The sequence below is a fragment of the Hydractinia symbiolongicarpus genome, chromosome 2 (assembly GCF_029227915.1).
Source record: "Hydractinia symbiolongicarpus strain clone_291-10 chromosome 2, HSymV2.1, whole genome shotgun sequence".
Taxonomy (NCBI): domain Eukaryota; kingdom Metazoa; phylum Cnidaria; class Hydrozoa; order Anthoathecata; family Hydractiniidae; genus Hydractinia; species Hydractinia symbiolongicarpus.
In genome coordinates, this window is record NC_079876.1 from 12345651 (window position 1) to 12373457 (window position 27807).

The 27807-nt window shown below is 33.0% G+C and overlaps 2 protein-coding genes across 5 annotated transcripts in view; both read right to left on the bottom strand.

Annotated features, from left to right (window-relative positions):
* Positions 1–1842: 1842 nt before the first annotated feature.
* On the bottom strand, positions 1843–16283 carry LOC130629457 (uncharacterized). Of its 3 annotated transcripts, none has more exons than XM_057442666.1 (23): positions 15719–16283; positions 12620–12752; positions 11802–12003; positions 11302–11458; positions 11000–11181; positions 10686–10820; positions 10375–10522; positions 9745–10050; positions 9343–9624; positions 8942–9253; positions 8819–8847; positions 8588–8734; positions 8417–8511; positions 8049–8217; positions 7538–7756; positions 6876–7028; positions 6432–6559; positions 5898–6160; positions 5683–5749; positions 4891–5371; positions 4480–4694; positions 3208–3971; positions 1843–2952 (listed from the first exon to the last, which is right to left on the bottom strand). In XM_057442666.1, exons 1-23 carry the CDS (start codon positions 15777–15779, stop codon positions 2663–2665), a joined length of 4938 nt encoding a protein of 1645 aa, XP_057298649.1. In that variant the 5' UTR covers positions 15780–16283; the 3' UTR covers positions 1843–2662. The 3 variants fall into 3 exon arrangements, with proteins under 3 accessions (XP_057298649.1, XP_057298648.1, XP_057298650.1); XM_057442665.1 differs by having other exon boundaries at positions 11802–12006; positions 15719–16282; XM_057442667.1 differs by lacking the exon at positions 15719–16283 and adding an exon at positions 13161–13301 and having other exon boundaries at positions 11802–12006.
* Positions 16284–20570: 4287 nt separating this feature from the next.
* The window catches only part of LOC130629459 (5'-3' exonuclease PLD3-like), a 28845-nt gene continuing 21608 nt past the window's right edge, over positions 20571–27807 (bottom strand). The window contains exons 2-8 of one of the 2 annotated variants that reach the window (XM_057442669.1): positions 25281–25400; positions 23881–24416; positions 23483–23694; positions 22492–22639; positions 21891–22086; positions 21610–21778; positions 20571–21211 (exon numbers count right to left, since the gene is read on the bottom strand). In XM_057442669.1, coding sequence (XP_057298652.1) covers positions 20933–21211; positions 21610–21778; positions 21891–22086; positions 22492–22639; positions 23483–23694; positions 23881–24416; positions 25281–25303 — 1563 coding nt within the window. In that variant the 5' untranslated portion in view covers positions 25304–25400 and the 3' untranslated portion in view covers positions 20571–20932. Of the gene's footprint in view, positions 21212–21609; positions 21779–21890; positions 22087–22491; positions 22640–23482; positions 23695–23880; positions 24417–25012; positions 25141–25280; positions 25401–27807 lie in introns of those variants that run through there. The other variant, XM_057442670.1, reaches the window with a different exon arrangement.

The following is a 27807-nucleotide window of genomic DNA, read 5'->3' on the forward strand; positions in this document are numbered from 1 at the left end:
GTAAAAATGAGCCATACATTCACAAAACCCACAGTGTGACAAAAGCTGACGTTGCTATTCTATCTAGTGGGTAAATTATTATTTTCAGGCGAACAGTTCAGCCTCGTTCCCAGGGCACTTTGTCTTGTTGTTGAGTCCGTAGTAACGGCTCAGGGGCCACAAGACCCTGGGGACGAAGTTGCTAGCTATCTTCACTTTTTTTCTCTTTATTTTTACCCGAAATACACCTATTTGCTTTAAACCATAAAAAGGTAATTTTGACCAAAACACACCGAAATTTAATTTACCCCGAAATTTTCGCGCATTAAATTAACATCATTCAAATAAAAAAAATTGTCTTAAGAAATAACAATAAAATTTTCCAGTGTTGCGATCGAGGTTTTTTTTCAAAGGATTTTACAACCTCGTCTCCAGAGGCTTTTGCCTTTTTGACATAGAGGCCGGCGGCAAAAATTTGTTTAGCCGTCAGGTAAGCGCTAGAGGCTTTGACATAGGCAACAAACCCTGGGAACTAGGAGGAGAATTCTGGGAATTCGAATGCAATCAAACCTTTATAACAAAATTTCAGTATTTGCACCAGCCCTGTGATTGATAGTAATCTCTCAAACATTACTTTTGGCGCCAAGTTAAAACAAAGTCAAATCACCCTCGTCAACACGGGTTTGTTACCTGATGTTAAAGCTGCTAGAGCTTATAGATAGTTTCTATACCGCAGGCCTCAATATCAAAAAAACACGAACCGCTGGAAAGGAAGTTCTCAAACCTGCAAGGCAAGTCTTTTTCTTTCTTCGGCACTTCATTAGTAGATGGTTACACGAGACGTAAGGAGTAAGTATTCGACACTATTTCGATATATTTCCCTTACCATTCGTATTTCTCCTATTGTTAATTAAATTTCCAAAAAAAACAAAAAAACTCAAACAATATCTTTTTTGTTTCGTACAAGGAAAAGAATTTCTTTTCACTTGTCCCTCCCACTTTTCTTATAAAGAAAAATAAATTCTAATAAAGAAAAAATTATCTGTGATAATCCAACTTTTGTATTTGTTTGTTTTGTAAGAAAATATATTAATATTTCGTTTAAATTTCCCGGATTTTTTCTTATAATAGTCCAGTAGAATTTTAGTTGACCTGGAAAAAAAAAATTATATATTGAGTATTATTAATTCCTACATGATTGATTTTCCAAATTAGCGCAATTTCAACCATTTTATATATTTTACGATAACATAGCACAAAACCGTTATCAAGGATTCGTTAAGGCTGGGCAGATACTTTATAAAATTCCACTATCTTAGCTTCAATGTATTGTAAGTGTTATGCGTAAAAACATGTATTGAACTTTGATGTCATAAATTTAAATATGGCAGCCGAGGCTAAGTTGTCAGTATTTCTAGCTGCAATTAAAATTCTCTTGCTTAAAGCACCAAATGTTTGCGCATGCGTAGTAAAATTCTTTCTGACTGCAACGCCCACACTTTGGCGGCTTTGGAAGTTAAGACGAGTTAACCTGGAAACGTTTTGTACAACCCACAAATAAAAAATATGCTACCATCTTTAAAATAATTTAACATTTTGAGCACCAAAATATACACGCTGATCAACCTCGTCTCCAGGTCATCTTGTATCTTTTCTAACATCGAACAGCGCGTCCTGGTTATAGAAAAGAGACGACAGGCGCTGGGAACGAGGTTGCACGCCGATAGCTGTGCAGTCCAACTACGTTCCTAGGACTTGTTAGGCTTCATAAGATATAAAATACCTAACAAGACCTGGAGACGAGGTTGCTGCACACTCATAAACGCTTTAATGGAAAGTAGGCTTAACTCACAAAAGAAAATCCAATTGCTAAAATGGTATTCTGTTAAATATCAAAATTCCTCCCTTTTTGGTCTACACAATACTCTTTGTGGTCCATGCAATAAGTCTAAGGTTTAAATACTTAAAATGTATTTTAAACAGTTTGTTTACGATAAATAAGTAAAATTCAATAACAACAACTATATAACGAGATTTAAAAAATAAAAAAACTAGAGTTTGATATATCGAGCAAAAATATTTTATGCAAAAATCGAGCAAAAGAAGTCTTGTAGCTCAGCGAAAATGCGACGTTATCAAACAATAATTTAAAAGTTCTTGAAAAATAAACTCAATTTAATGACCTGACTTAGATGAGATAATTTCTAACCTTTTTATGCAGCCTGGTTTGAGTGAAAAACACCTGATCACGGACAATAAAATCGTGCTTAAAAGCATCCAGAACCATAAAAATAACAAAAATAATACGAAAAAGAAAATTATTTGCTACAAAAAATAAAAATTATAATACAAAATAAAAGCTCTCCCGAAAAAATTTCCAAACATGTGCCTCTGTTTTTGTTATAACCATGGCGACTAAAAAGAATTAACGCGCTTTAAAAGTTTTAAAAGTTTAAAACTTTAAAAGTAACTAAAGAAGTTTAAAATAGAAATAAATATACAATAACACAAACAATTAACACAATGTCCGTGGTCAAACAGACGAGATAAAAACGTAATTAAAAACCAGTTTAAAACGAGGTAACCAGCCTCGTTTTGCTACAGCGTTTATAAGGTTATATGAATTTAAATAAAAACTTCTTTGAACTTTGGCAACATTGAATAGACTTTCCACGCATGCGTGTTATACATATGAAACATGCGCACTAGGTTCATCTAACGTCATATACTGATTCCCTAGTTTCATTACACTACTTGAACTTTTTTGTCTCGATCTTTTTCTTCTCGATTTTGGTTTGTGATTGTTATGATGTCCGATATCAAAAATGTCTTCCTCAGAAGCGGAGTAGCCATTTTCACTAAACTCACTGGGCTCGTCTTCTATACTATTTACAGATGAATGTTTTGAATGTTTTTTCTTTCTGTTTTCCGTATTGTTGTTATTACTTTTTAAGTGACCCATAACCATGTTATCTAAAAAAAAAAAAACTTTTATTCAATGAAGAAAAAAAAGAAAGAAAATTCTTCGATAATATGTTCTATAAAGTATTTTTTTTAACTTTATTGTATTGACACCAAGCTCTATATAAGAAAATGTTGACTTCGATATCATCTTTTTTGAGTTGTTTCTTCAGAACTTTTTTTGCGCAGAACAAAAAAAAGCGAACCTTTTTTAACCTTTAAATTTTTCGACAAAGAACAAATTAAATATCTAATTCCAATTCTTACTCAATAATTGTTTTTCTTTATCCTTTTTCATATTAAAAGTATCTTTATCAGTGATAGAACTCAGTTTCCGGGTAGGCGAGGCAAGATCAGTCATGCTAGATGATCGAGATGTTTTATAATAGCTGCTCGAGTAATCACTATCAGTGTCCTTTATATCATCCTCACAATCGTGCAACCACTGCATAACGTGTTCCTGTGAACGGCCCAAATCATCGGGCCCCTTAAAGTTATATAATGGCGGCCTAAGCTGCGCATCTTTATTTGGAATATCTGTCATTGTAGCGGCGTCACTTTTTAAGGTTCCATTATCAGGCGAGGATAACAAGTCAGGTTGTTTTGGTGCATTGCTTTGCGGTACAACAGTTGCGTCGTTTGAGCTTAGTGTGTTGCGGTCTGTTAAATACTCATTCGAGTTAATATTACGGTAACCGATCAAATCAACCGTTGAGACATCAGTCATTGGAATTGCCTGTTCTTCACGATCGATCACATATTCGAGTGATTTCACAGAGCGTAATTTAGCGTGGTTCGGAGATGGTGTTTGTATGTGTTCAATCATCGATTTCCGATTCTCTGATGGTTTCTGCACTTTCTTACACAAATACTCAGCAGATTTCCTGTGAGAGCAATCTTTATGTAAGCTCCGCAGAGAGGGTGCTTGAGCCAAGTTTAACATATCTACAGAAGTAGCCCCACTTAAAGCACGATATGAACTGTATTGCTTTAAGTCTGGTTTCGATCTGCGATGCTCGTCTTTTCGCAACCTATGAAAAGTACAGACAGTTAAAAACGTAAGAAAAACCATGACGCATTTTAATGGTAAAAACTGAAAAGAAAATATTAATATAAATGGAAGGATTACCAAGGCTGGAAACACATTTTAAATTTTCCAACCTCATGAATTTTAGAGGAGGTTTTCGGGTCAAAATATATGTCAAAACAATAACAAAAAAACGTGTAAGAAAAGTATAAAAAACAGTCGACATTTTAAAACATTTTGACAAAATTTTAGAACAAAATGGACGAGCAAGTATGTATTTTTATAAATGTGATAATGAAAAATAACTACTTGAAAATTGTGTGCCTCAAGATAAACATTATTGTTTGTTCAGATTTCAGATTATTTAGAAAATTCCATTTTTCTAAAAAAATCTAAGGAGATTTTAGGGGTGTGGTCACCCAGTGCACAAAAGTAGTGCCAACCTTACTGGTTTCAGGTTATTGCATACGTTACAGGAACTTTCAAAAAAACAACAACAACACAAGACTCACTTTATATTCAAAACTTCATCCTCTGCACTACTTTCTTCTCCATCCATTTCATCGAGATCAATAAGTTTTTCTTGATTATTCAAACATTCGGTAAGAGGGGAAGTGTCATTGTCATAAGAGTTGATTGGAGAATCAGCTTCGTCAATGGTGTTCATGACAGAGATGTCACTTGTGTTATACACTACAGTGTTGCATCTGCTAGGTGTTTGGTAGACCTAAGTAAATAAGAAATAAAAAATAATAAAAATAAATAAAATTGATAAAAATAGAAATGAAAATACAAAATATAAGTGAAAAGAATGGAAGAAGTGGATAAAATAAATCTTTTAGAACAGTGAGAAGTAAAAAGAAATAAACAAAGGATTAAAAAATAAAAAATAAAACTCATCATAAAGTAACAAACACACTCACACTGGATGCACTAGATCCCATTCGATTGAACTGTAAAGTGTTTGTTCGGTTACTAGTTGCAGATGATAACCTTCTACGCTCGTAGTAGGAATCAGTGTTTCTTTTCAAATCACTTCTTGTATCGCATACGAAAAATCTATACCATGCTTTTCGCGCGTTTTTTTGCGCTATACAATAAAATCCAAATATGGCGAATCCTTGAAGTCCGTTGAATATGGCGAAAAGGTAACTAAACTCTAATCTGGCACCTTTAATCGCCGACCCAAATCCAAATGCCCATGTTAAACCCATCAAGATCATAATTCCAAACGCGCGTCTCAATCGAACAAAAGCAATCCTGATAGTTGATTGGTCAGTATTCGCATTAGGCCTGGTGCTGAGTCTGTGCATAATGAAAACAAAAATGATGAAATTGATGCAAATAATAAGACCAATGGGAGCCAGATATCCTGCGTACAACGGAATTCCAGTCACGTGACAACTAAAAGAGAAAGAGAACTGTAAACAATTTGTTGTTTTTAATTGGGTACAAATGTTACAAATTTTTCTAGTGACACGCTGTTGTTCTCTGTTGATCAAACGGTATTGTCTTCCTTCGGTCCAATGCTACCATTTTTCTCTAGCCAGAAAATGGTGTATAAACTACAGTATATTAACAAGCAAAGTCGCGCAAACTGCTACCATTTTTACTGAAATACTGAAGTGAAATAACCATACCCATGGTCGACAATATTCAAAGCAAAATGTACAAACTCCAAAAGAAAGAAAACAAAGCAAATTAAAAACACATACTAATGGTTGCCGCCATACTTGTCCATACTCGTCAAAAATGTGATCAAGACGATGAAGAAGGGAATTCCTGCGATAAAACAGAACAAACATAAACACACACATCAATTTGAAAATAACATCACAGATATTTGTGTTTTTAAATCCACTCTAACTGGAACATATCACAGTATTTCACAGTAAAAAAAATACACAAAAATATTCCTGTGTACACTCACCCCAAGCAACAACTGAAGATTTAACAATATCTCCTCCTTCGCGTGGTGGCCACACCCTCACGAAAGCATGGTACATAAAACCAGCCTCCATTAACATCCACATGAACGCAACAAGAGTGAAATAATGAATTACCACGGCAACACTCTTACAAACATAATGGTTTCCAGTTTGTTCAAATCCAGTGATGAAAGCAACAATAACAACAAATAAAGCAACGCAAAGTTGAATCAAAACTTTGGCTGCCATTTCTTTTAAAAGGCGTCTATAAAGTAAGAGATAATTATTATACGTGTATCTAGTTTAGATGGCTGGCCTGATTCGTAGTAATTTTCCTCTTACTAACCATATGCGAAAATCAAAAACTTCAATTTCTTTTTGAATAAAAATTTAAAAATATGCTTGAATAAGTAATAAGTGATTAAAAGCGTACGCTAAAAGAGATCCTTGCTTTAAGAAAGAACATACCCCGAAAGAGTTAGTTAATTAAAAAAACGTACCTTAAAAAAAAGACATAGGTAATTAAAAAAACGTACCCAAATAAAAGGTAAGTGATGAAAGTGAGGAAAAGTCCAATCAATGATAGAAATGAACCAGTAATACTAATGTATGTTAGAATTTCTTGTGATCTGCCACATATCCTACTGGTGGGAGCATAGATATCCTATAAAAATATTATATTTGTACTTCAAAAAATGATACAAATAAGAGTCTATGGAAGAAAACATGAGAGATTTGGGCTAAACCTCTACAGTCAGTAATAAGAAAAAGTGAGATAATCAGGCATAGCATAGCATAGATATCCTATAAAAATACTATATTGTACTTCAAAGAATGATACAAAAAAGAGTCTATGGAAGAAAACATGAGATAATGGGGCATAATAACATATTAAATTAAAAACGAATGTTTTTATCCAGTAGTTGTTGTCTCATATAAAGACTTTCTTCTAGAAACAAATAAACAAAATTGGCAATTACCATCATAGCAGCAAAGTTGGTAAGATGTGTACAATGACACGTTATAGTTTGATTGACAACACTCTCTAGTGTACATCCTTCACTTGACCATCCTCCCTTGTCACCATCTGCTTGGAAATCCCAATACACGCAAGCTGATTCTGACAAATCGGCCTGAAATTTAATCAATGTCTATGTAAAATTCAATGCAAAAAAAGAGCAGTTATCTACAAGTAATAAGAAGTCTCATGCTAGTTTAGAAATGGGCTAACAGTGTTTTAAAAATAATTAATCTAATTTAGAGACGACAAAAAATTTAGCCACTTTCTTTTTTTTAAGTTTTAAATTTCTGAATTTTTACTAACAAGTTTTATGAACTGCTCAGAATTTCAATAAAGTGAGTATGACCAGTACTTAAATACTGATTGGCTTAAAGAAGAGCAGCCAGCGGAGATAGTTCGTGCTTACTAGATCAATAGAATGATTAAACTGTTGCCAGCTTCAGGTCTGCATTTGACGGGCTCATATCTAAGGGTTACTGGATTGACAATAGGGGAAACAATGTTTCGTTTAGCCTGCAAGCACCAAATACCAATTAAAAAACTTTTTTAAAAAAATTTATGCGAAGAAAAATATTAGTTTAACTCTTATGTGTGTTAGTAGCAGGTTAAATCACAACTTACAGTTTCGTTTGCTTTGAACTTCAAAATAACAGGTTCCGAAAGATTCTTCGTTTTCTGACCAACAATTTCACTGGATATAACTGGAGTGTACACTCTTTCTTTAATAACAGTGTAGCCATTTACACACAGTTCTTCCGAACGTTTCTTCTCAGTGAAAAATTTGTTTGTTTTATAGTAAACAAAGTATATAGATTCGTCGGTTTGGTTTTTAGGTAACGCCTAAAATAATGAAGATCATCATTATTAGGGTGAAGTTAAAGTTTACTTTTGTGTATTGTATTCTCACATTTTTTTTTACACTTTTTTTTTACACAACATTTGAAAAATGGAAAATTCGGAAAATTATTACTAGCAAAAGGACCTGCGAAGTATGATACACTTTTAAATGATAAAGCAACCTTTTATAGAACTAATAAAAATAAATTTTTTGGACCAACATTTAGAGTTTTTTTGGGCACAATTGGGTTTTTTGGTTAAACTATCTTCTTAAACTATCTAAGTTTTAACCCACCTCAACCGGAATAGTGATAGTTCCGGATCCTTGCGAAAATTTGACGCCTTCTTCCAGTTTATACTTGTGGAGGAATATTTTTTTGACAATAACATTTTCTGAATTTTCTACAAGTTTCTTTTCCTCAGGCTTAACATTTGCTAACCACTTCTCCAACATCTGCACATACCTGTAATAATACAAAGGAAATTACTGGCTTACATTCTATAAAGGGGACTTTGAATTTAATTTTAGAGAAGAATATTCAACAATAGTAAACAACTTGGAAATATATGTTTTGGGACACTATTTTCGAATTTATTCTCTTCCATGTTAGAATACGTGCATCAACGCAAACCTGAATGTTTACATTTATCAAATTACCATACCTTGTTCCAGTTCGATTTGTGATCTCACTTTCTGCAAGAACAGTCTTATTAGCTTTCAAGACATTACTAACTGCTTCTACAAGAGATTCCCCAAGCTGTAGAAAGAAAAAAATTGTAACTTTCAGAACACATGCATAAGAATAGATGACAAGTTTAACAAGATATTCTTACCAGTTCACTGCTATTTTGAACATCAACAACTTTTTCTAAAATATCGATGGTGAGAACGACATCATGTTTATTTAAAAAGTTTGGATCGGCTGTGATATTTTTTAAGCGGTTGCCAACAGCTGCGGCATTGCCTTCTGTAATCACCATCTGTGAATAGATAAACAAGCTGAAAGATTAAACAAAATAGCTCAAATTTTTACAAAAATAAAATAAAAAAGTAAACCAACAAACCTCTTTTATAGAGTTTAACTCTTCCGTTGCTGCAAAAGAAAAAAAAAGTTTGTTAAAAATGTTTTGTCATATATTGTACTTTGAAAATATTTTTGCATTAACGTTAACAGAATGTTGTCTTACCTTTGCCAGTAAATATCAATGTTGGTGGATGATTGAACGGTCCCTCACCTATTTTTGTGAATGCACGCACCGAAACTTCATAATTTGCTCCTGCTTCGAGATGATATAAGGTAGCTGAAGTGAAATTTGTAAGCTTGTACTTAATCACTACTTTTTCTACAGCTTTATTTTGTTTGACAGACTTGAAATATCTGACTTCATAATGTGTAATGATCCCATTTCTTTTGTCTTCATCAGGTAATGACCAAAAACAATGCAATGTGTCGTGAGCAATTTTTGTAACATGTAAATCTAGAGGTGTCCCAGATGGGCCTAAAATACAAAGCGTTTCATGTTAAACTTTCCATTCACTTTCGTTTTTTATAATAAAGAACAATTCTCTGCAAAAAAAGTCAACTTACGATCTTCTAGGGTGGTGAATTTTCTTCTTGAATAAAAGTCCCCCACTTCATCTTCTGTGTACAGCATTGCAACTTCAACAGAATAATTCCTATATGGATGCAAATCAACCATGTCAAAATAACTAACATTACTGAATGGAATAGATAGTTGAAGCTTTTCCTTTTTTGATGTGAGTCGTATTGTATAACCCTCAACATCCTTCGTTAGTGGTCCAGTGAAACTAATGATGAATTCTGATGATGTTGAAGAAATGTTTCTGATTTTAACATTTGGTATAGGTGCTAAAAATATATATAATATGCAATAACAAAAGCACAATGAAAAGCATTGTTTATATAAAATTTACATTATATTAAAAAAGTCCCATTATGGTGTCAAGAAAAGATTAATGATAATCATACCTAACACATTTATGACAGCTGTTGAAGAGGATTGAAGATCATTTAAGTGAGGATACCAAGCTAAACATGTAAACACTGCACCATGTTCTTCACCTTTTATTCGTTTGAATTGCAATGTTGCAGTCATTGTTCTGTTTGTATAGCTTTGCGCAGTGCTTATGCGAGAATCTGTTGGTAAAAACACACCATTCAAATGCCATACCAGAGTTATCCCAGGGTGCCCAGTAAAAGCACACTTCAAGTTGAACTCTTCCCCACGTGCAATTGTCGTGTCTTTTAATCCAATTACAAGCTTTGGTACAAATTCTAATAAGATATAAGTGAAATTATTTTTTTAAGCGCAAAAAAATGAATAAGACACCATAATAAATAAACCTGTCTTTTATAAACAATTGCTATACGGTCGAAACTATATTTACTTACAAGAAAAAACTCATTGCTTACCTGAGAAAGTTTGTAAAGGTGAATTGTTTATTTTCAAAGCATTTATTTTTTTAAACATTGTAATTTAACATTTACTCGCCTCAACGAAATTGTTCAGCAATTGTAATTTTTATAATTTAAGAAAATTTTGGAGCAATTGATTAAATTTGATATTGTTTCCAAAAAAAGTAATAAAAAATCACTCACCAGGTTGTGGAACACACTCATAAATTTCCACTCTTAGGCATGGAAGACTCTGCCATGATAAAGGTCGTATACGAATATACTGAACAGTAAATGGTTTGGCAAATGTTTGTGTTGAGATTGATTTTCCATCAACATTTCCAATAAAAACCTGCAATAAAAACAAGCAGGAGATGTTAGGCATTTGGATGGTTAATATTATCATACAAAGATGTGGTTGCTTCTAGCAGATTATTTATTAAAAGAAAGAAGCAGTTGCTAGATATTTATAACTGGTCTGACAAGATTCTCTTCACCATAAAAAAAATAAACACCTTGTTGTATTCCTGCCATGTGTTCCCATCAGTACTGTAGTTCAACTTGTATTTTTTCACCCATGCATTCATGTTGGTGTATGGATGACCTTGTGTTGCTATTTTTAATATTTCTCGCGGATAAGTAAAACCAATCTAAACACATTTTAAATTACAAACTAATACTGAATATTAACTGCCACAATATTATGAAAGCAAAAACAATAACAACAATAACAACAGCAACAACAAGGAAGCGGGAAAATAATTGTAACACAAAAACAAAACAAACAACATAGCCAAATTATCTTAACAACAACAGAATAAACACGCACTTGTAACCAAGGTGTCAGGTCATTTTCATTGGCGCACCAAGCACCCCAATGACTTGGAGGGCTGATGTTCATATTATTCAATCTTCCATCTGAAGGTTGATGATGCATGTATGAGGAGGACGCAGCAAAACTATCGTTTGTTATCACATTGGGATTGGAAATTCCAATAGGTTTATCGCAATCTACGAATAAATGATATCAATGTTTTATATAACCGAAAAAAGGATTTTAGTTTCAGGAAAATTTAACAAGATTTATGCTACGTATTTTTTAACAACAATATGATACAAAACAATGATTACCCTTTCCAGCAAAGCAACCGTAAAGTTCAGTTGTTAAGCAGCACGTATCATAACATGAAAGAGGATAAATTCGAAAATAGCGTCCCAAAACATCTGTTTCCAAGTTGTTTACTATTGTTGAATATTTGTCACTGGTCGGCTCAAAACCATTGTAGACCTTCAAGTAAATAAAAATATATAATAAAACCTTGTCCAAGGTAAATAAATGACCTCTTGAATTTAGTAGTACTTTATATTTTATTGTTGTTGCCAAAGAATTTGGATAATATAAACATTTTGATTGACTAACATTGCCTGTCACCAAAAAATAAAAAAATGGCAGCTCAAAATATGAAGCACAAACGCAAGAAAACAAACATTTGTAAACTATTGAAGATATTTTATCTGATTTTTGCTTCAAAAGAGGTTAATCAAATTATAGTAACACTGTAAAACCTTTTGTGCTTTATGCCTTATCAGTGCTTCTAAAATAGCAGTAAAAAAACTCAAAGCATGTATACCTTAACTTTACCATCTGTTGAAACATTGTGCCATGTTATACCATCATAACTATGTTTTATCATAAATGTTTCCACATAATATCCAACAAATGGGCTCATTCCCAATTCAATTTTGTTTACGGATGTCATTTTCTTAAATTCAATCTGATACCAAGGATTTTTGTCATGTTCAGTCGCACACCAAACTCCAAATTCTTTTCCTCTACTAGATAATCCAAAAAATTAAACAACTCTATCATACCTACACATCTTTTATAGATCCTGCTGTTCAACCCTTTACACAATGTTGTTTAGATTTTTTGACATATTGAAGTTCAAAAACAAAAACAAAAACCTACTAAATGTTAAGCAAATGTGTTGCAAATGTTAACAACGTCCATATATGCGTCCATATATTGGGGTACCCCAATTGGGGTAGTATTTGGGGTAGCTAATTCTGATATTCAAAGCATGTATTTTGTAAATATACATTATATATTGAATTTTCAACTGAACCATCTGCAGAACTGGTCAACAGCAAAGGAGAGTATATATATATACATAAACAAATTACTACCCCAAACACCAAAACATGGGGTACCCCATGTATATAAATTTATAAGAAAACTATTATATAAATCGTGATTAATAAGGTTCACCTTTTTCTAATTTTAATAATTTGGTAAAGCATTCAGAAAAATAAGAAAACGTTGATTTGTGTACGCTTCTAGAAAAATTGTCTGTCCTTATATGTTTTAGTTTTACGAAAATCTCCTATACTAGCTAGTATATATAAGTGCCGAATCAAACAAAGTAAAAATATAAAGATATATTTTTACCGTATGTAATTTAAACGCCCATAAATAATTTTCATTAAATCTTGCGATGTCGATGCTGATAGTTGAGTATCTGGCACTTGAGATTCTTTTGGTGTAGTGAACGCAATACCCAATGCACCATCACATGCACATTCTAGAAAGAAGCAAATGCTTTTTGTTAGTTATATATATGCAAATTAATTATATACAGCTTTTCTATTTACAGCTCAGAAAGTTGAACATGATCATTTAAAATGACATCATAGTTTCCCATTAATCACAATGCAGTATCATACACAGAAAAAGAAACCCAACCTAATACATAAAAACACAAAACTTCATCTTCTAAATAAACACCTTTGCAAAACGCAAATGCACAAAAAGTGTGTATCATGAGAGTCAAACACTCTAGTCAACGCATTCATGACATTCATGTTTTATGACGAAATCATAAAATAAAAGTAAGCTATAAACTTATATTTTCAAACAGGCTAGCTATTAAGTTAAAAGACAGAAATAACTAAAAAAAAAATTTGAGCAGCGAAGGTATGTGGTGACTTACTAGCTCTTGGCTGTGCCCACTAGCTATAATGTATGCCATTCTACATAAATCCAAACATTTTAATATTCTAGCTATATATATATATACGTATAATTCAAAAAAATCTGCCTCTAGCCTGGCTTAACGTACAAATTTTTCTTTTCACTTTCGATTTTGTACAAAATGGTTATTATGCTGGTGTAACAAAACGCACGAAATATTTTTTATCAAGGCCGCGGTCCTTATCTCCTGCTGAAAACGGGGGTTTTGTTTAAAAATAGGATTTAAAAAAAGACTACTGACTTATTTTTTCAAAAGCATCCGAATCATAGGAAAAATACAAACCAGAAAACATTTAAAAAATTTTTTTATTTTCGCGAAGATAGTTAAACAGAGTTCCACGATTATCCCAAGTCTAGATCAGATTGGAAGAGGATCAATAATATACCCCGTCCAACCCATGCTAGCACAGACACTAAGCCGAGAATGATGATGATGAAGTAGCAAGAAAGTGCAACCTCGTCCCCAGCACTTTTCGTCTAGATATATGAATAATCTAACAAGCCCTGAGGACTAACTTGAAAATTGTCGTTTGTAAAACAATACCTCCCCACTGAGGCGGCTAGAACTCGACATAGGATTATTCAACTACGACTAAATCATTCGTGTCCTTAAAGTCATTCGGATTTTTAAACTATCATAACAGGGAACACAAGGAAATTTAAGCCGATGTAAGAAAAATAAACACTTCTGCGATGTGATGCTGGGTTTTCTAGCCGTTATGTCATTTTGTAAATCCGGTGACACACTGGTCTTTAAACCAACTTCGTTAAATTGTAATTTTCAAGAGAACATTTGTTAGTTAATAATTTGGTACCCGGAAATTGCGGTTTTACAAGGGATAAAAATGATGAAAAATATTCCCCAGCTTTTTCTACCCACAACAGAGGTGTTAATCCTTCATGTCGTACTCATAACTATATGTCACTTAATAAAGTGGTTATGATAACTGCGTTGAATTTAACAGCTTATATAATGAGGTGACTCGTGCAAAGAAATTGTCTATAAAAAGGTTTGAAAGATTATGAACCTGTGTTGAATTTTTGCTTTTTTTTCCTACGGCTCTTTTTTAAAAAAAACCCTGTTTAAAATATAACAGACAATAACCGCAAACGTCAGCAGTTTTTTAAATGTTTATAAACAAAAATAGTCTGTGTGGTCATATATGAAAAATGTACTTTTATTGCGAATGAAGGACGTACTTCAAACATGAATGCAATTTGTGCTGGCGTGAGAGTTGACGCGCCAGTTGTTGTGAAAATTGTGAAAAAAACACCATTAACATATATGAAAAAAGAGAGCAGGATTAAAACAAAAAAGTTTACCACTATTTGATTCGTGATATACATTTCCAAATGGCGTCAAAAATAGATTCAATGTTAATTGCATTCAATTTCCGATTGAATCACACCTAAGCTAAATGAATGAACATATTTCAACGGTGCAGCACTGTAATTATTGTTGCGCAGACTGCAAAGTTGAAGTAGCAAATGGGATAGCCCTTGCGTTCTTAAATTTTTCAAGTAACGTGTAGTTACAGTATATACAAAACAATTCGACTAATTATTTGAATGTTTTTTTGTTTCGAGATGAAATGTAAGATCGAACGTCTGACTGTTTTCGCGTTTCGAGAGGCGCCATAGTCACTTTAGCGCTTTTCTACTGGGAGTCTGAGAGCTTCATATAGAATGTTTATTGAAGATATTATTTCGGTTTGTCTGTTCAGTATTCATATTAATGTGGAAAGTTTATCATTTCTTGAACATGATAGTTTAGTAGGCGACGTTTTGAGAGATCCTTCTCCCATCGTCGGGCAAATCACATAATTTACCTTGCCTGATAATGAGAGAAGGATCTCCCGAAACGTCGCCTAGTAATTTATCATGTTCAAGAAATGATAAACTTTCCACAGTAATATGAATGTTTAACTTGGACGTCTTTTGAAGTATGTGTATCGTGAGTATTGTGATCAAAGCTCTGTACACACAGACACATTTTTCATGTAAATATCTAACGCTGTAGCTACACGTGCAACATCAACAAAATTCATACAGTGTTGAAAGATCTTAAAGGTAAAAAAAGAAATCTTAATTGACATTTTAGAGCTTATAAAAATAAATAAAGATTATTTAGTCATTGGAAATTCACTCAGGAAGTTGTTTTGTATCTTCGTCACATAATAAACACCCATTTCTGACTATAGAATCACAATCAGTGTAATCATTTAGCAGCGTTAAAGGCTAACGTTTTAAAAGCTAAAATTAAACTTTAAGGTTGAATTTAATTCAAGAACTAAGGTTTAATTTTAACGTTTTTCGTAACAGTAAACCATTTAAAACGATATCGCATTATTCAATAAGTCTCGTGTTACACACGTTAAAATTTCCAACATGTAGCGGAGAGGTACAGTGAAATAAAAGTACACTAAAATCGACAAACTTTATTTGGAAAAGAAATAATATTAGAACTTCAATTAATTTTTTTCAAAAGGAATATTAAAATGAACAAAATAGACTTACGAGATTCGTCAGCAATTCCCAATAGTATTATGGTCACAATCATGTATGTATTTATCTCCATAATTTCAACAGTTTAAACTCCCATAACTTTTCTGCGTTAAACTTTCTTTTCTTCTTACTGACGCGCTGTTTCAACCTTCGTGAAAGGTTTTTAATCAATATACTTTCGTCACAGGAGAACGTTGTTTACCCTCCTCAACTATTACAATAAAAATATGTTGGCAAAGTTCAAATAAAAACACATTACAAATAATAATAAATTTGAGTCAAAATGTAAATACCATGAAAATAATTTCGAATGTCTAAGATAAACATATCGTCTATTGTTTTTTAAATATGTTTCTATTGTCCTTCTGCTCTTCGATTATTGTTATTGCCTTTGTCTTAAAAACTTTCGAATAATAGAAGACAATGTATTGTATGTTCAGCCTGTCTGTTGTTTTTTTTGTTTTTACGTTATCGCCGCACGGTTTACTGTGAAAATCCGAACATGTTATCGTTTTGGCGGGTTTTTTTGACACTTAACGCGATAAAAGTTTCTTCTGCGATCAAAATTCTCAAAATGATATCCTTTGTTGTTTAAATGTTAAAAGTGTTTTAATTTTCGGTGGGTGCCGAACCGTGTAAATCGTCTACTTGCTCTGTCATGCTAATTCACATGGGAGTTTTTGGTGGTATATTTCAAAGAAACGTCGCCATGCTTGATGCAGTCACATATACTGGTGATTAAAGTGGTTTTATCTGGAATATGAATGAATTAAAACTAACAACGTTGTTTAAGCGATAATAGAAAATTGTAAAAAAAACTTGCAAATTGTCTTTTTGTGCCGTCTGTTAGCAGTTAGCAAAATGACAAAGAGGTTCATTTTTCCACTTCTTTGGAGCAGAAAAGGAAGTTAATTACTGTTTTGGTTCCTCTGGTGATAACTATTAGCCTCATAAAATTTATATATAACTTTCTTTAATGTTAATTATTCACTGGGTGCACTTAAAATAAAATAAATAAAATCATGTTTCAGATAAGAAATGAAAAAAATAAAGTTTTTAAAAGTTTACAGAGAAATTAATATATTTCAGGAAAACAACTATGACATGAAATATATTTCCACTTTGCAAAGTAAAGACATATTCTCTGAATCCAGAAATTTGCCAGATAAATATAATATACGCAAGTTGACAAATAGGAACATTGTTATGAGGAGGATTTTCACGTTTTTATATAAAAAACGTCTGAATTTTTTGTCTGAGGGATGTGTCGTATTTGCTCTAATATTCCCGCCTTTTTAGTAAACCCGCTATTTTGTTTGACCATGTTTGCGCCGTATCTGCTTCAATATTCCCGCTGCGTATCAATACAAGTGTCTTTTACCAAATTTCAACTGCCTTTTGTGGTATCAGTCTTCTTTTTGTGGTATCAGTCTTCTTTTTTAAGGTATCAGTCTTCTTTTTTGTGGTACCAGTCTTCTTTTTTGAGGTATCAGTCTTTTTTTTGTAGTAACAGTCTTCTCTTTTGTGGTAACAGTCTTATTTCCGTGGCAACAGTTTTTGTATATACTTTTCGTGATATAGTTGCTAGACAAAAATGTTTTATACGTCCATTCTCGACCCCAGAGCTCTTTGAGCTAACTTGAAAGTAGGTTTTAATCTCAAAGGGGACGAGAATGTTATACTCCGACTTTATTAAAAATGTGGCAAACGACAACCTTTTCTAGAAACAAATATTGAATTACAACAACAACAACGGCAACCGACGATCTGGAATTTTAGTTATATAAATTCTCCACTACACTTTAGGAATCGATTCGACGGCCTTACAATTTGCATGTTTCAATGCACCGCATGTTATCGGGGAGGGGGAAGGGGAGAATGGCTAACCAGGTGTTTCACTGGTGGCACACCACCATACTAATGAACAAGTTTGGTTTTAGTATACACTCTCTACGTATAGCCAGCTATATTCTCACTATTTTTAACTTAGTTTAATTGTTTCTGCTTGAACGGTTTTCTGTAGGTTTTAAGTGGTTTGTGCTGGTTTTGTATGGTTTTCTGCAGGTTTTGAGTGGTTTTCGCTAGTTTTGAGTGGTTTTGAGGTGGTTTGTGATTTACATTTCGGAATTGGAGATGTTGGTGATTATGTTGGCAGAAAGGCACAATGTTCCGTATTAAAACTTCAATTCTTGAAACAAACTTTCACAAATTGAAATTCTTAATTTATTTTTTTTATTCTTTTTGCAAATCTTTTGTACTGAACAGTCTATTTTGCTATTGTTGATTCTCCTCGATAAATATTTATTGTAAGCAACTTTTTAAAATTTTGATTCCTTTTATTAAATCATTATCAAGAAATCTTTTGTACCCACAAATATAAGAAAGATGAATAGTTTGTAATTATCCCGATAATCAGAATAAGTTAATAATTAAAACAAATGCACGAAAATGTTTGTTTTAATTATTTGCAGGTAAAAAGAAAAAGAAAAAATAAGAAAATAATCCACTTAAGTCAATATTTAAGCAAAAGAGACAATTTTTAAATAGCTATTAACGGATTAAAAAATTTATTTGATTGTAGCTTTCGGTTGCACTCTCTATCAATCCTTTATTATACATTTTGATGATAAAAGATTCGACGCCAAGTAGATACACAAGACAACAAAGATATCAGTACAAGTTTTTTTACTGTAAAGTTCTATAAGAATACGAGACTCTAACCTTCGCCATAGAATCATAAATTTTTTTCTCACCTTTAATAGTCGCGAAATCACCCCCGATTGATCACGTCAATTTCTTGTTAATTTCATTTGTAAAGGCGGGAATAAAAGAGGCAACAATAAATAAAATGCATAATAAATTTACTGGTATGCCTTGTTGCAAATGAGACATATCAACATTCACCTGCGCGTTAAGGCTCGTTTCATTTGCTTTTTTAATATAAGCGCGCAAGCGCTGACAAAAAATTGCGTTAATTGTTTCCAAAAGAACTGATTGTGAAAAAAAAAACGCTCGGTAAATATTCTTATTGTGTCACCAACACAAAGTTAAGTCAATTTTTACCGACAAGGCATTGGTTCCTGAATTCGGACTAACAATTCCGTCATATTGAATCAGCTGAATAGGTGGAGTGTTTCAATGTTATGAATATGTTATGTTTCTGCAAGCAAGGTAATGGTGTTTTAATGTTAACTTAGAGAAAGAGATACATATAAGAAAAAACGCAGAAGTATATGGGAATAAGGATTCTTTTATTACTGTTTTGTGTGCAATAAGCTAAAGAACGTGTTTCAGAATAGTTATCAAATCTGAGCAAGCATACATAGATGGTTTGTTTCCTATTTAAAAGATGTAAATACGCGTATAACACCAGCCCGTGCGTGACACTGACGCATGAGAATATATAACCTACAGTCATTGCTCAAATTCAAACTTTTCTTTCTATTAAATAAAAGCTAGAAATAGTTCTATTTACATATCTTGTGTCTCACAGTCTCTTAAGAAAAAAAAAGTGGAAAATGCTGACAGTGCACATAAAGTATGCGCGGTTTTTTTGTTTCTGTTTTTGTCAGTTGGTGGTTAAATTTTCAAAAATAAGAGACTAACCAAGTAGCTCGTTGTTTTCTTTTATAACGAGATACCTCGTAGGTTTTAGAAAAGAAAAAACCCTGAGAACGAGGTTGGTCAAATATTTGTTGAGAACAACGACAAGAAAAATTTTCAATGTTAAAAGTTTCCCTCTATACTATAGTCTGGGAAAAAAATATTTAACACCAAATCTTTAGCTCTTTTTGAACCTCAGACAGATTGAAACTTCTTCTTTGTTTGTTGTGATGCATAAGAGAAAACAAAGAAGATGTATTTGGAAATCTCTTAATGACGCTTGGGAAATCAGTTTCCTTTTCATGCTTCTTTTACATTAGATAACTTTTCGCGTGACGTAGTTGTTTTAATTTCATTTTAAGAACAATGGGCTAGTGCACTTTTGTGTAGGAAACAAAGCAGGTTTTTTGGGTAGCATAAGATCTAAAGAAACTGGAATTAAATATTTGTTAAGAAAACGGAGAAAAATGGTATGATTTATCGAATGTCCGAGATATCCTGGATTCGATTTAAAAGCAAACTATCTTGGCTTCACCAGGATCGTCAACAAGCAAATGTCCGAGGTACCCTGGGTACGACTACACGAGATTCTACTGTTGTTATAAATATAACGTGTTACGCCTATATATACAATGACAATCGCTTATTAACAGAGGGAAACCCGATTTACACTAACAAAAACAAACTTTTATTCGTGCTGTGGATAAGAATAAAAAATAGGGGAAAATGACATGTCTACGATTATTCGTGTTTATGACATCATAGTATAAAGGTTAACTGTCATTTTCAATTCATCAACACGAACCGTTAAAACAACCTCGATACTAGATTAGTTCAGGTAAAGCTTTCGCGGGAATATAATTCCGATGATTGACCTATCTTTGCTTTTTACAAGGTTAATTTTGTGTATTGATCTTTTTGTGAAAACAAAAATATTTTCGCGCGGTTAGGGCCTAAAAGTATTTTCGTTACTATTAAAGACACGAAGAACGAAACAGTCTGATTGGTTTTTTTAAGATGGCAATTTGAAGGTCCTGGTTAAATGTTTTAGAACGGATACAACTCTTAATCAGGGTATTTAAGAAAGACTCCATCTTTGGTGGCGGAAGAAATGAAAACCCCGAAGGAGCTTTCATGCTCAGATGTGTAAAAAATGACCTAAACTAAAAAAATAGACTTCGAAAATTAATTTCCAGGAGAAGGCTACTAGTCTGTAGTAGTCCCCCCTTGTCATACACAAAAAAATAAAACCCGAATAGTATTATATGAACATACGGATGTAATTAAACTTTAAGAATTTTTGTTGAAAATTTTCTGTTTTTACAATTTGTTTTTCGAATAAATATAAACTTTAAATGCGAAATTTCTAATAATTAGTAAGAAATAAATTTGAAAATATATTACAAAGAAGTCTTGGAAACAAAGTTGCTGACTTCTCAGAGGTTGGTTTGAAATATGGCTTATAAACGCAACGTAAACCGAATATGTCCAATTGCAGGCAACAGTTTCTAAACACTTGCAATTCTTCACAAATATTTTCTTTTATAAACGCAATACGGGACATAGTTAAAAGACAAAAACACGAGCTGCAATGCATGACGGGTGTCACTTCTGACAAGAACGTCACTGTGTTTTAGTATTATTAAAGAACGCCATTTCATGCGCATATTGCGACGACCAATCACGTTCGAAGACAGCTTCCAATTGTTCTTGTACAGTGGCTGTAACACCTGCGTTTGTTGACGCTGTTTGGTTGACGACGATACTCACTCCACCGGTGGAGATAAAATAATCTCCTGACCAGTTAGAGGTACTGATAAATGCTGCATTATCTGTCACCATGTATTTGTTGTGGTTTACTCGTGCAAATGGAATGCTGGTATCAGGCATGCTAAACATTTTCTGAAATAGATAAAAAAACAAATCGATTACCTCATTAGTAAAATACTTCAAGTGAAGTATTTTATTGAAAGAAAAAAAAAGATCTAAGATCATTTGTCATCTGGAAATCTGCCGGCATTCTAACATTAAATCGGTAAAAAGTGATTTGATTTGATTTTTTCCTAACTTTCTTTATTCCTAAGGTACTTCTTTCTATACTAGTAAACAAAGCCGGTTGAAACTGATTTGGCTATTTTCTAACCTTTTATTTAGCCAAGCTAGCTAGTGCTTCAGAAAAAGGTCGAAATTTCAAGTAAAGCTCAGAGGACGTAGTCTGGATGTTATGGATTGCGTAAAATATATAAAAAGGAGAACGTACTCCCTGAAAACATACATGAAAATTTCATGGTCACACTTACCACCTGTAGCGAGCCTTTTATATATTCCATTTTTCCAAGTTCCACTAAGGATTGTAAAAAAGCAAATTGTTGTTTGTTTGTGTGACTCCAGTGACTTGTCAATATCTTCACATTTATACCACGAGTGTAGACAGCTTCGCGCAATGCATCATCAATCACTGGCCAGTATCTAAACCAAGAAAAATTCGACATATACCCGTTTCCTAGATTGTGTCCATCTGACGAACAATAATTAGGAGAGTGTGACAATAACATGTAACGAATTGTTTTTAGCTACCTACTTTTTTGGATAAGTATATATTATAGCTGCATAGTAATCCATCACTGCGATATGAATGTAAGATTGCGCTTTTTTGATGACGTCAAGTATGGCATCAATATCAGTCGTTCGTTGGCCGGCACAAAATGGCGGCGGTGACGTAGAGAAATATGTACTGGCAGGAGAACTGTCGGCGACTTGGATAGTCATCGGTGAATCTATAAAAATGGGATGGCTGTTACATGTTTTTATAAGCATAGCGCTTGTAAGCATATTCAGGCTTACCAAGGGAAATTTTATAAGCATATGCTAGCCATAGTGATTTCTGACGCATGTTTATTTTTGTGTTACGGGTAAGTTAATTAAACAGAGATTTTTTTAATTCCATTTATTACGAAAGACTTGCGACTATTTTATCTTATCCTAAGGCAACGTTCAAGTTTTCATTTTCCCCGCAATATGCATAACGTGTAAGAGTACTATAAGCCGGATTGTGCTTTTCACATAAGCATCTACCAGCCTGATTTTGAATTTTCACTTGCTTATGATAAAAACGAGTAAAAGGTAAAATGTTATTTCCCAGCTGCACACAGTCGCATTTTACACAACTCATTGTCCAATACCTTTCCCATACTCTGTTCTGTATTGTATCGGCCATATTGGCGGAATCTTAGAATCATCAACAGCTAGCTGCCAGTTCACTTCAAAGATTTTTTGCAAGTCTTCCCCAGCGCATGCGCAGTCAGTCAACGCTGCTCCAAGCTCTTTAACCTGAAGAAAATGACATCATAGAAGAAAATAGAAAGGAATCTCAAAATCCTAACTTTTAACAGTAGCTACATTTCTTTTTATAAGAAAACCGTTTAATATATGCTAAAATTTTCTTAAATTTTTTCTTTATTTTATTAGATATTTTATCGAAAGCTGTAAATAAAATTTTTTAGTAAGTATGTATTTCATTTGAGACATAAAAAGACTTCTTTTGTTATTTTTAGGATATCATTTTGTTAGGATGTATATTTGACTAGAAAAAAAAGGAACTTAATAGTGTTGTGTTTTGAAATTATGGTAATTTAAATGTAAATGGTTGGTGATCTTAAAGCGCTAAGGTTGGGGATTTTCGTAAAATTGAGATTTTGAGGTTTGCGAGGCTCATTTTCTTATAAAAATCTTTCTTATAAAAAATGTATATTAAAACTTTAGAAATTTTTAAGTGGTGGCGTTGATTATACTGAAATGGAGATGTTTGGATTTATCCATAAAAAAATAGTACACATTGATGGATTAACTCCAAATTTAATGTACAGAATCAAAGAAAGGCAACTAAAAACATTAAGTCCTAAAACAAAAATATTTACGTTTCTTGTAAAAGAAACACAGTTTTTGAGTTCAGGCTCAACTTTTAAGTTTAACAAATATTTTCTTAAAATCGATAGAGCCAGACTCAGACGTTGAGAGTATCTATATCTATAAGTATGTTATAAATATGTTTCTAAAATATATCCGGATCTCTGACAATGAATTTGTAAGCCTATTAAGGTTAAAGTTTTAGACCTCCAGCAGTAATGTCTTCTTGATTAATACCTAACAAAATATATATTTTATGAATGGTACCTCTGTTAATGACCTCCAGTCAAGGTTTGCACTTCCGACATACATGTGCTTTTTGTCTGTAATCCACACCTTGGTATGGACGATACCTGCGTTCATCAATCGTTCCATATTAAGTGATCTTACATCGATATTTTCATACTTTGCAAGTTGTTGCGTGTCATTCTGAGGGTAGGATGAACTGGGGTACGTTTGAACTATTCGAATCTTAATGCCTGAAAAAGAAAATTAAAAAATGGAAGGTAAAAATAGAGCACACACTCACAAAAAAATTGACTAATAAATTTTAAGTCACAAAAGTAACAGATGAGACATAACATGGAAATACATAACAAATATTTTCACATATCTCAACATGGTGTCAATTTTTGATGCAAAGTACAGACTTTTTTAATACGCACCTTTCAATGCTGCATTTTGAAGAGCAGTTAAAATGTCTTCACCAACTTGTGCTTGTGGATACGGTCCACCTTCTACATCAGTACCATTCATGGTCCAGTAAAACGATAAAATATCAATTGTACTCTCTGCCCTATCAATTAAACTTGTCCAGAATTTCGAAGTCTCCACATGTTTAGGAGAACCAGATGGATACTTTAACACAGACGGCCTGGTTTCTATAATTGATACATTGCACTTAGCAGTGCTATCACAGCTCTTTACACCCGCATTTTTATCCTTTTTATCGCTTTCTAAAAGACCTTTAGAGATTAAATACGCGATTGTGATGAAGATTATGATAAGCACAAGAGATAAAAAGGTCACAATCAATGTCCATTTGTTGCGTTTTCGTCTCATGCGTTTTTTCATGACATTTTGTGTCAATGTATCTTGAATGGTGACATCTTCTGGTTGATTGTGACTAGGTGTGTCAAGGGTGTGCTTGGTGGGAGTTGACATCACGTTGTTGAATGTCCCGTTGCTCTTCAAATGCACTCTATAATGTAATATACAAACATGATTATATGCTGTTAAATTTTTTCTTAATAAACTTGAATTGTGCCGAAAATTATTCTCAATTACAAAAATAACATGCCCTATTGCATTGACTACAAAAAAAGTATATCACACAATAAGCATTTGTATAGTCTTTGTTATTAAAATCCTGAAAAGGATTAAACGTAAACTTCAAAATTAGTAAATATTTTGTTATTTAGGGCAAAGATTATATAGTCTGGTCTAAACATATTAAGGAATATTAGCCATGTGTTTTTCAAGACTTATCCCAGGAGATTTTACGTTTTAAGATTTATGTCTAAATTTCTACTATCACATTTTTAGTTTGCCCCCAAATAATGTTAGAAAAATGAAAAACAAAACAAAAGAAAAAAGACAAAAAGAGTGAAGGTTTACTTCATGAATTTCTGATGACAATAAAAAACCTGTGATTTTTTGCATTAAACTTTGTGATTGTGCTGTAACTTTTTAAACTTTACAACAAAAAATGATTTTTTCACCTAAATTATATAATATATTTGTACACAAAAAAACAACAGTATATATATATGGAAAAAATATATATTCAAAAATTACCTGTATGACTATTTAAAAAAACACTAATAATATTGTTAGTACAAATTGCAAACCAGAAAGGTTAGATATAAGAGTTGTCATATGACTTGTTACATATGAAATACGAAACTCAAAAGTTATGATTTGTAGTGCAAACACAAAAACACTCTAGTGCGGTTTGAAATAAATATTTGTTATATGTTTGTTTTAAAATCTTATTTGAATTTATTATTAAAAAAAAACGAAAAATAAAAAATAATATACATATAACGTTAACAAAAGAGCATACTTCTCTCCCGTGTGTGTGTCCATGCTGACTAAGGGGTCTTTTTCGGTGGACTTTTTCGTCTCCACCTTTATCTAATCTGCAGTTTATTAATACATTGAATATTTTTATTTGTACATATTTACTGTAAAACAAAGCAAAAAATCATTTAACACAACAATCTGTAGTAACAATCTAAACCTGCAGTTGAATACAAGTGTAAATTAACTTCCAGTGCTCTCCTAGATTTTGTCTGGAATTAAAAAAAAAGAGTGAAAATAAATGATCGTGAGTATCATTAATCATCACTTATAAATGCATGTAATTATAATTATACAATACTGTCAGCCATAGTTAAAATAATTCCCGTTTTTGTTATGAAAAAAACAACAACCCATCTAAATCCTGTGGAAAATAAAATCTGATCATGCAACTGTCAGCAATCAATCACCATGGTCACCAAGTAACATAAATTTAAAGATTTTTCAGCTTTAAATATACTTTATATTATATTTATATATTCAGCACTGAATCAAAAAGACTCATGGGACTCATGAACCTCCAAAAGAAGTTAAAAATTAAAAGAGAGTGAAAGTCTTGTATATACTACCCCAAACTACCCATGTTACCCATGTTTTCAATTATATTATATTTCAAATATAGTATACAATATACCTCTAGCAAACTTGGACAAGATATAATAATGGATGATAAAAAACTAGTCTGTCGTTTTTGATAACAACATAATACAAATAAATTATAAACCCATTAGAAAAATAGATTATTCCTTTATTGGGAAAGTGAACTAGTGTTTTCAATTGGAAATTGTCCATCAAACAGACAAAATAAGGATAACACCCTGGTGCATAAAAGTCAAAGTAAAGTTGATTTTTGATTCCTTTACCAGTCAAAAAAGTCACACCAAATTTAACTTTTTTGCATTACTGCCTAGCATGCTACTATGATATCTTGACATCAGCAAGGCTTGGAAGTTTAATAATGATCTAATATTTTATATGGGATCATATATGGCAGTCTTAGAATGCTGAAGTCAGCATCAAGTATGCTACAATAAAACAATAGGCATAGTCACATGATTTCAGGTGAGAGTTAGAAATTTAAAAATGGCAGGTTGTTGTAAACAAACATGAGGCAGAACAGTGAGAATAAAATCAATTGCATACCTTTATTTAATGAGCAATCAAAAATCAGGAAAAAACTGATAAGAGCGGTGATGTGGAGATGAATCAGCAGCTACAATGTGTATGAGACAAGTAACCTAATTCAGTGTGTGTAAAAAAGATCATCAATCTAAAATCACCCCCCATAGTAATTTGTCTACAAAATCCTGTTTAAGTCCTTAGTTCATGCCCCATTGCAACAGCCACAAAGGTTCAGACATCCATGACAGGTACCAATGCATCAACCAATGCCTCAAATTTAGAATACGAGATCAGATGGTAATGAACAGTTGAAATCCAGCAAACCAACAAAGACTACTTCAAACTATTTCTTCATATTGAATATACTTCTGTTCCTTTAATACAAGATGTATTGAAATCATCATTCATCATTCATCATTCTCGGCTTAACGTCCGTTTTCCATGCTAGCATGGGTTGGACGGGGTATATTAATGACCCTCTTCCAATCTGATCTAGACTGTGTTAGATCTAAACTCAACTTCCTCTCTATCAAGTCTGTCCTTATAACCTCCTGCCAAGTCTTTCTCGGTCTGCCTCTGGGCGTTGCCCCAGGAACTATCAAGTCTCTACACTTTCTTACCCAATTATCCTCCTCCATTCTTTCCAAGTGCCCCAGCCAATTCAATCTTCTTATCTGGATAACATCTTTAATTCTACGGAGACTTAGCCTGCTTCTTAGCTCATCTGAACTCTTTCTGTCTCTCAGACTGGCATTACACATCCACCTAACCATTCTCATATCATTCCTTTCTAAACGGTCAAGATCTTCCTGCTTCACTGCCAATGTCTCACTACCGTACAACTTAACACTTCTTACACAGGCCTCATACAACCTACCTTTTACCTCAATTGACAGGACTCTGCTAGTCAATAAAGGAAGTAACTCTCTAAACTTTTTCCAAGCAGAACCTATCCTGCAAGTAACACTTCTTCCAACACCCCCTTCACTGCCCAACATATCACCTAAGTAACAGAAGTTCTTAACTATCTCTAACGAGCCACTGTTGTACATCATTAAAGCTGGAAATACTTCATTCTCTATAATCTCACCTTTGCAACGCTTGCATACAAACTGTATGCCAGCTCTTAACCTTCCACTTCTTATGTACCCAATGCTTGCAAGTCTGACAAAAAATTGAGTTACTACCAACCCCTTTCCTGCAAACTCCACAAGGCCACTTTCCAACTACAAGGTCACACTTGGCTGCAATGCTACTTATCATGACTTTAGACTTTGCTGTGTTTACCTTCAGCCCTTTCTCTTCTAGTCCTTTCTTCCACTTCTCAAACTTTTCAACTAATTCTTCCATCGACTCTGCTATGAGAACCAAATCATCTGCATACAATA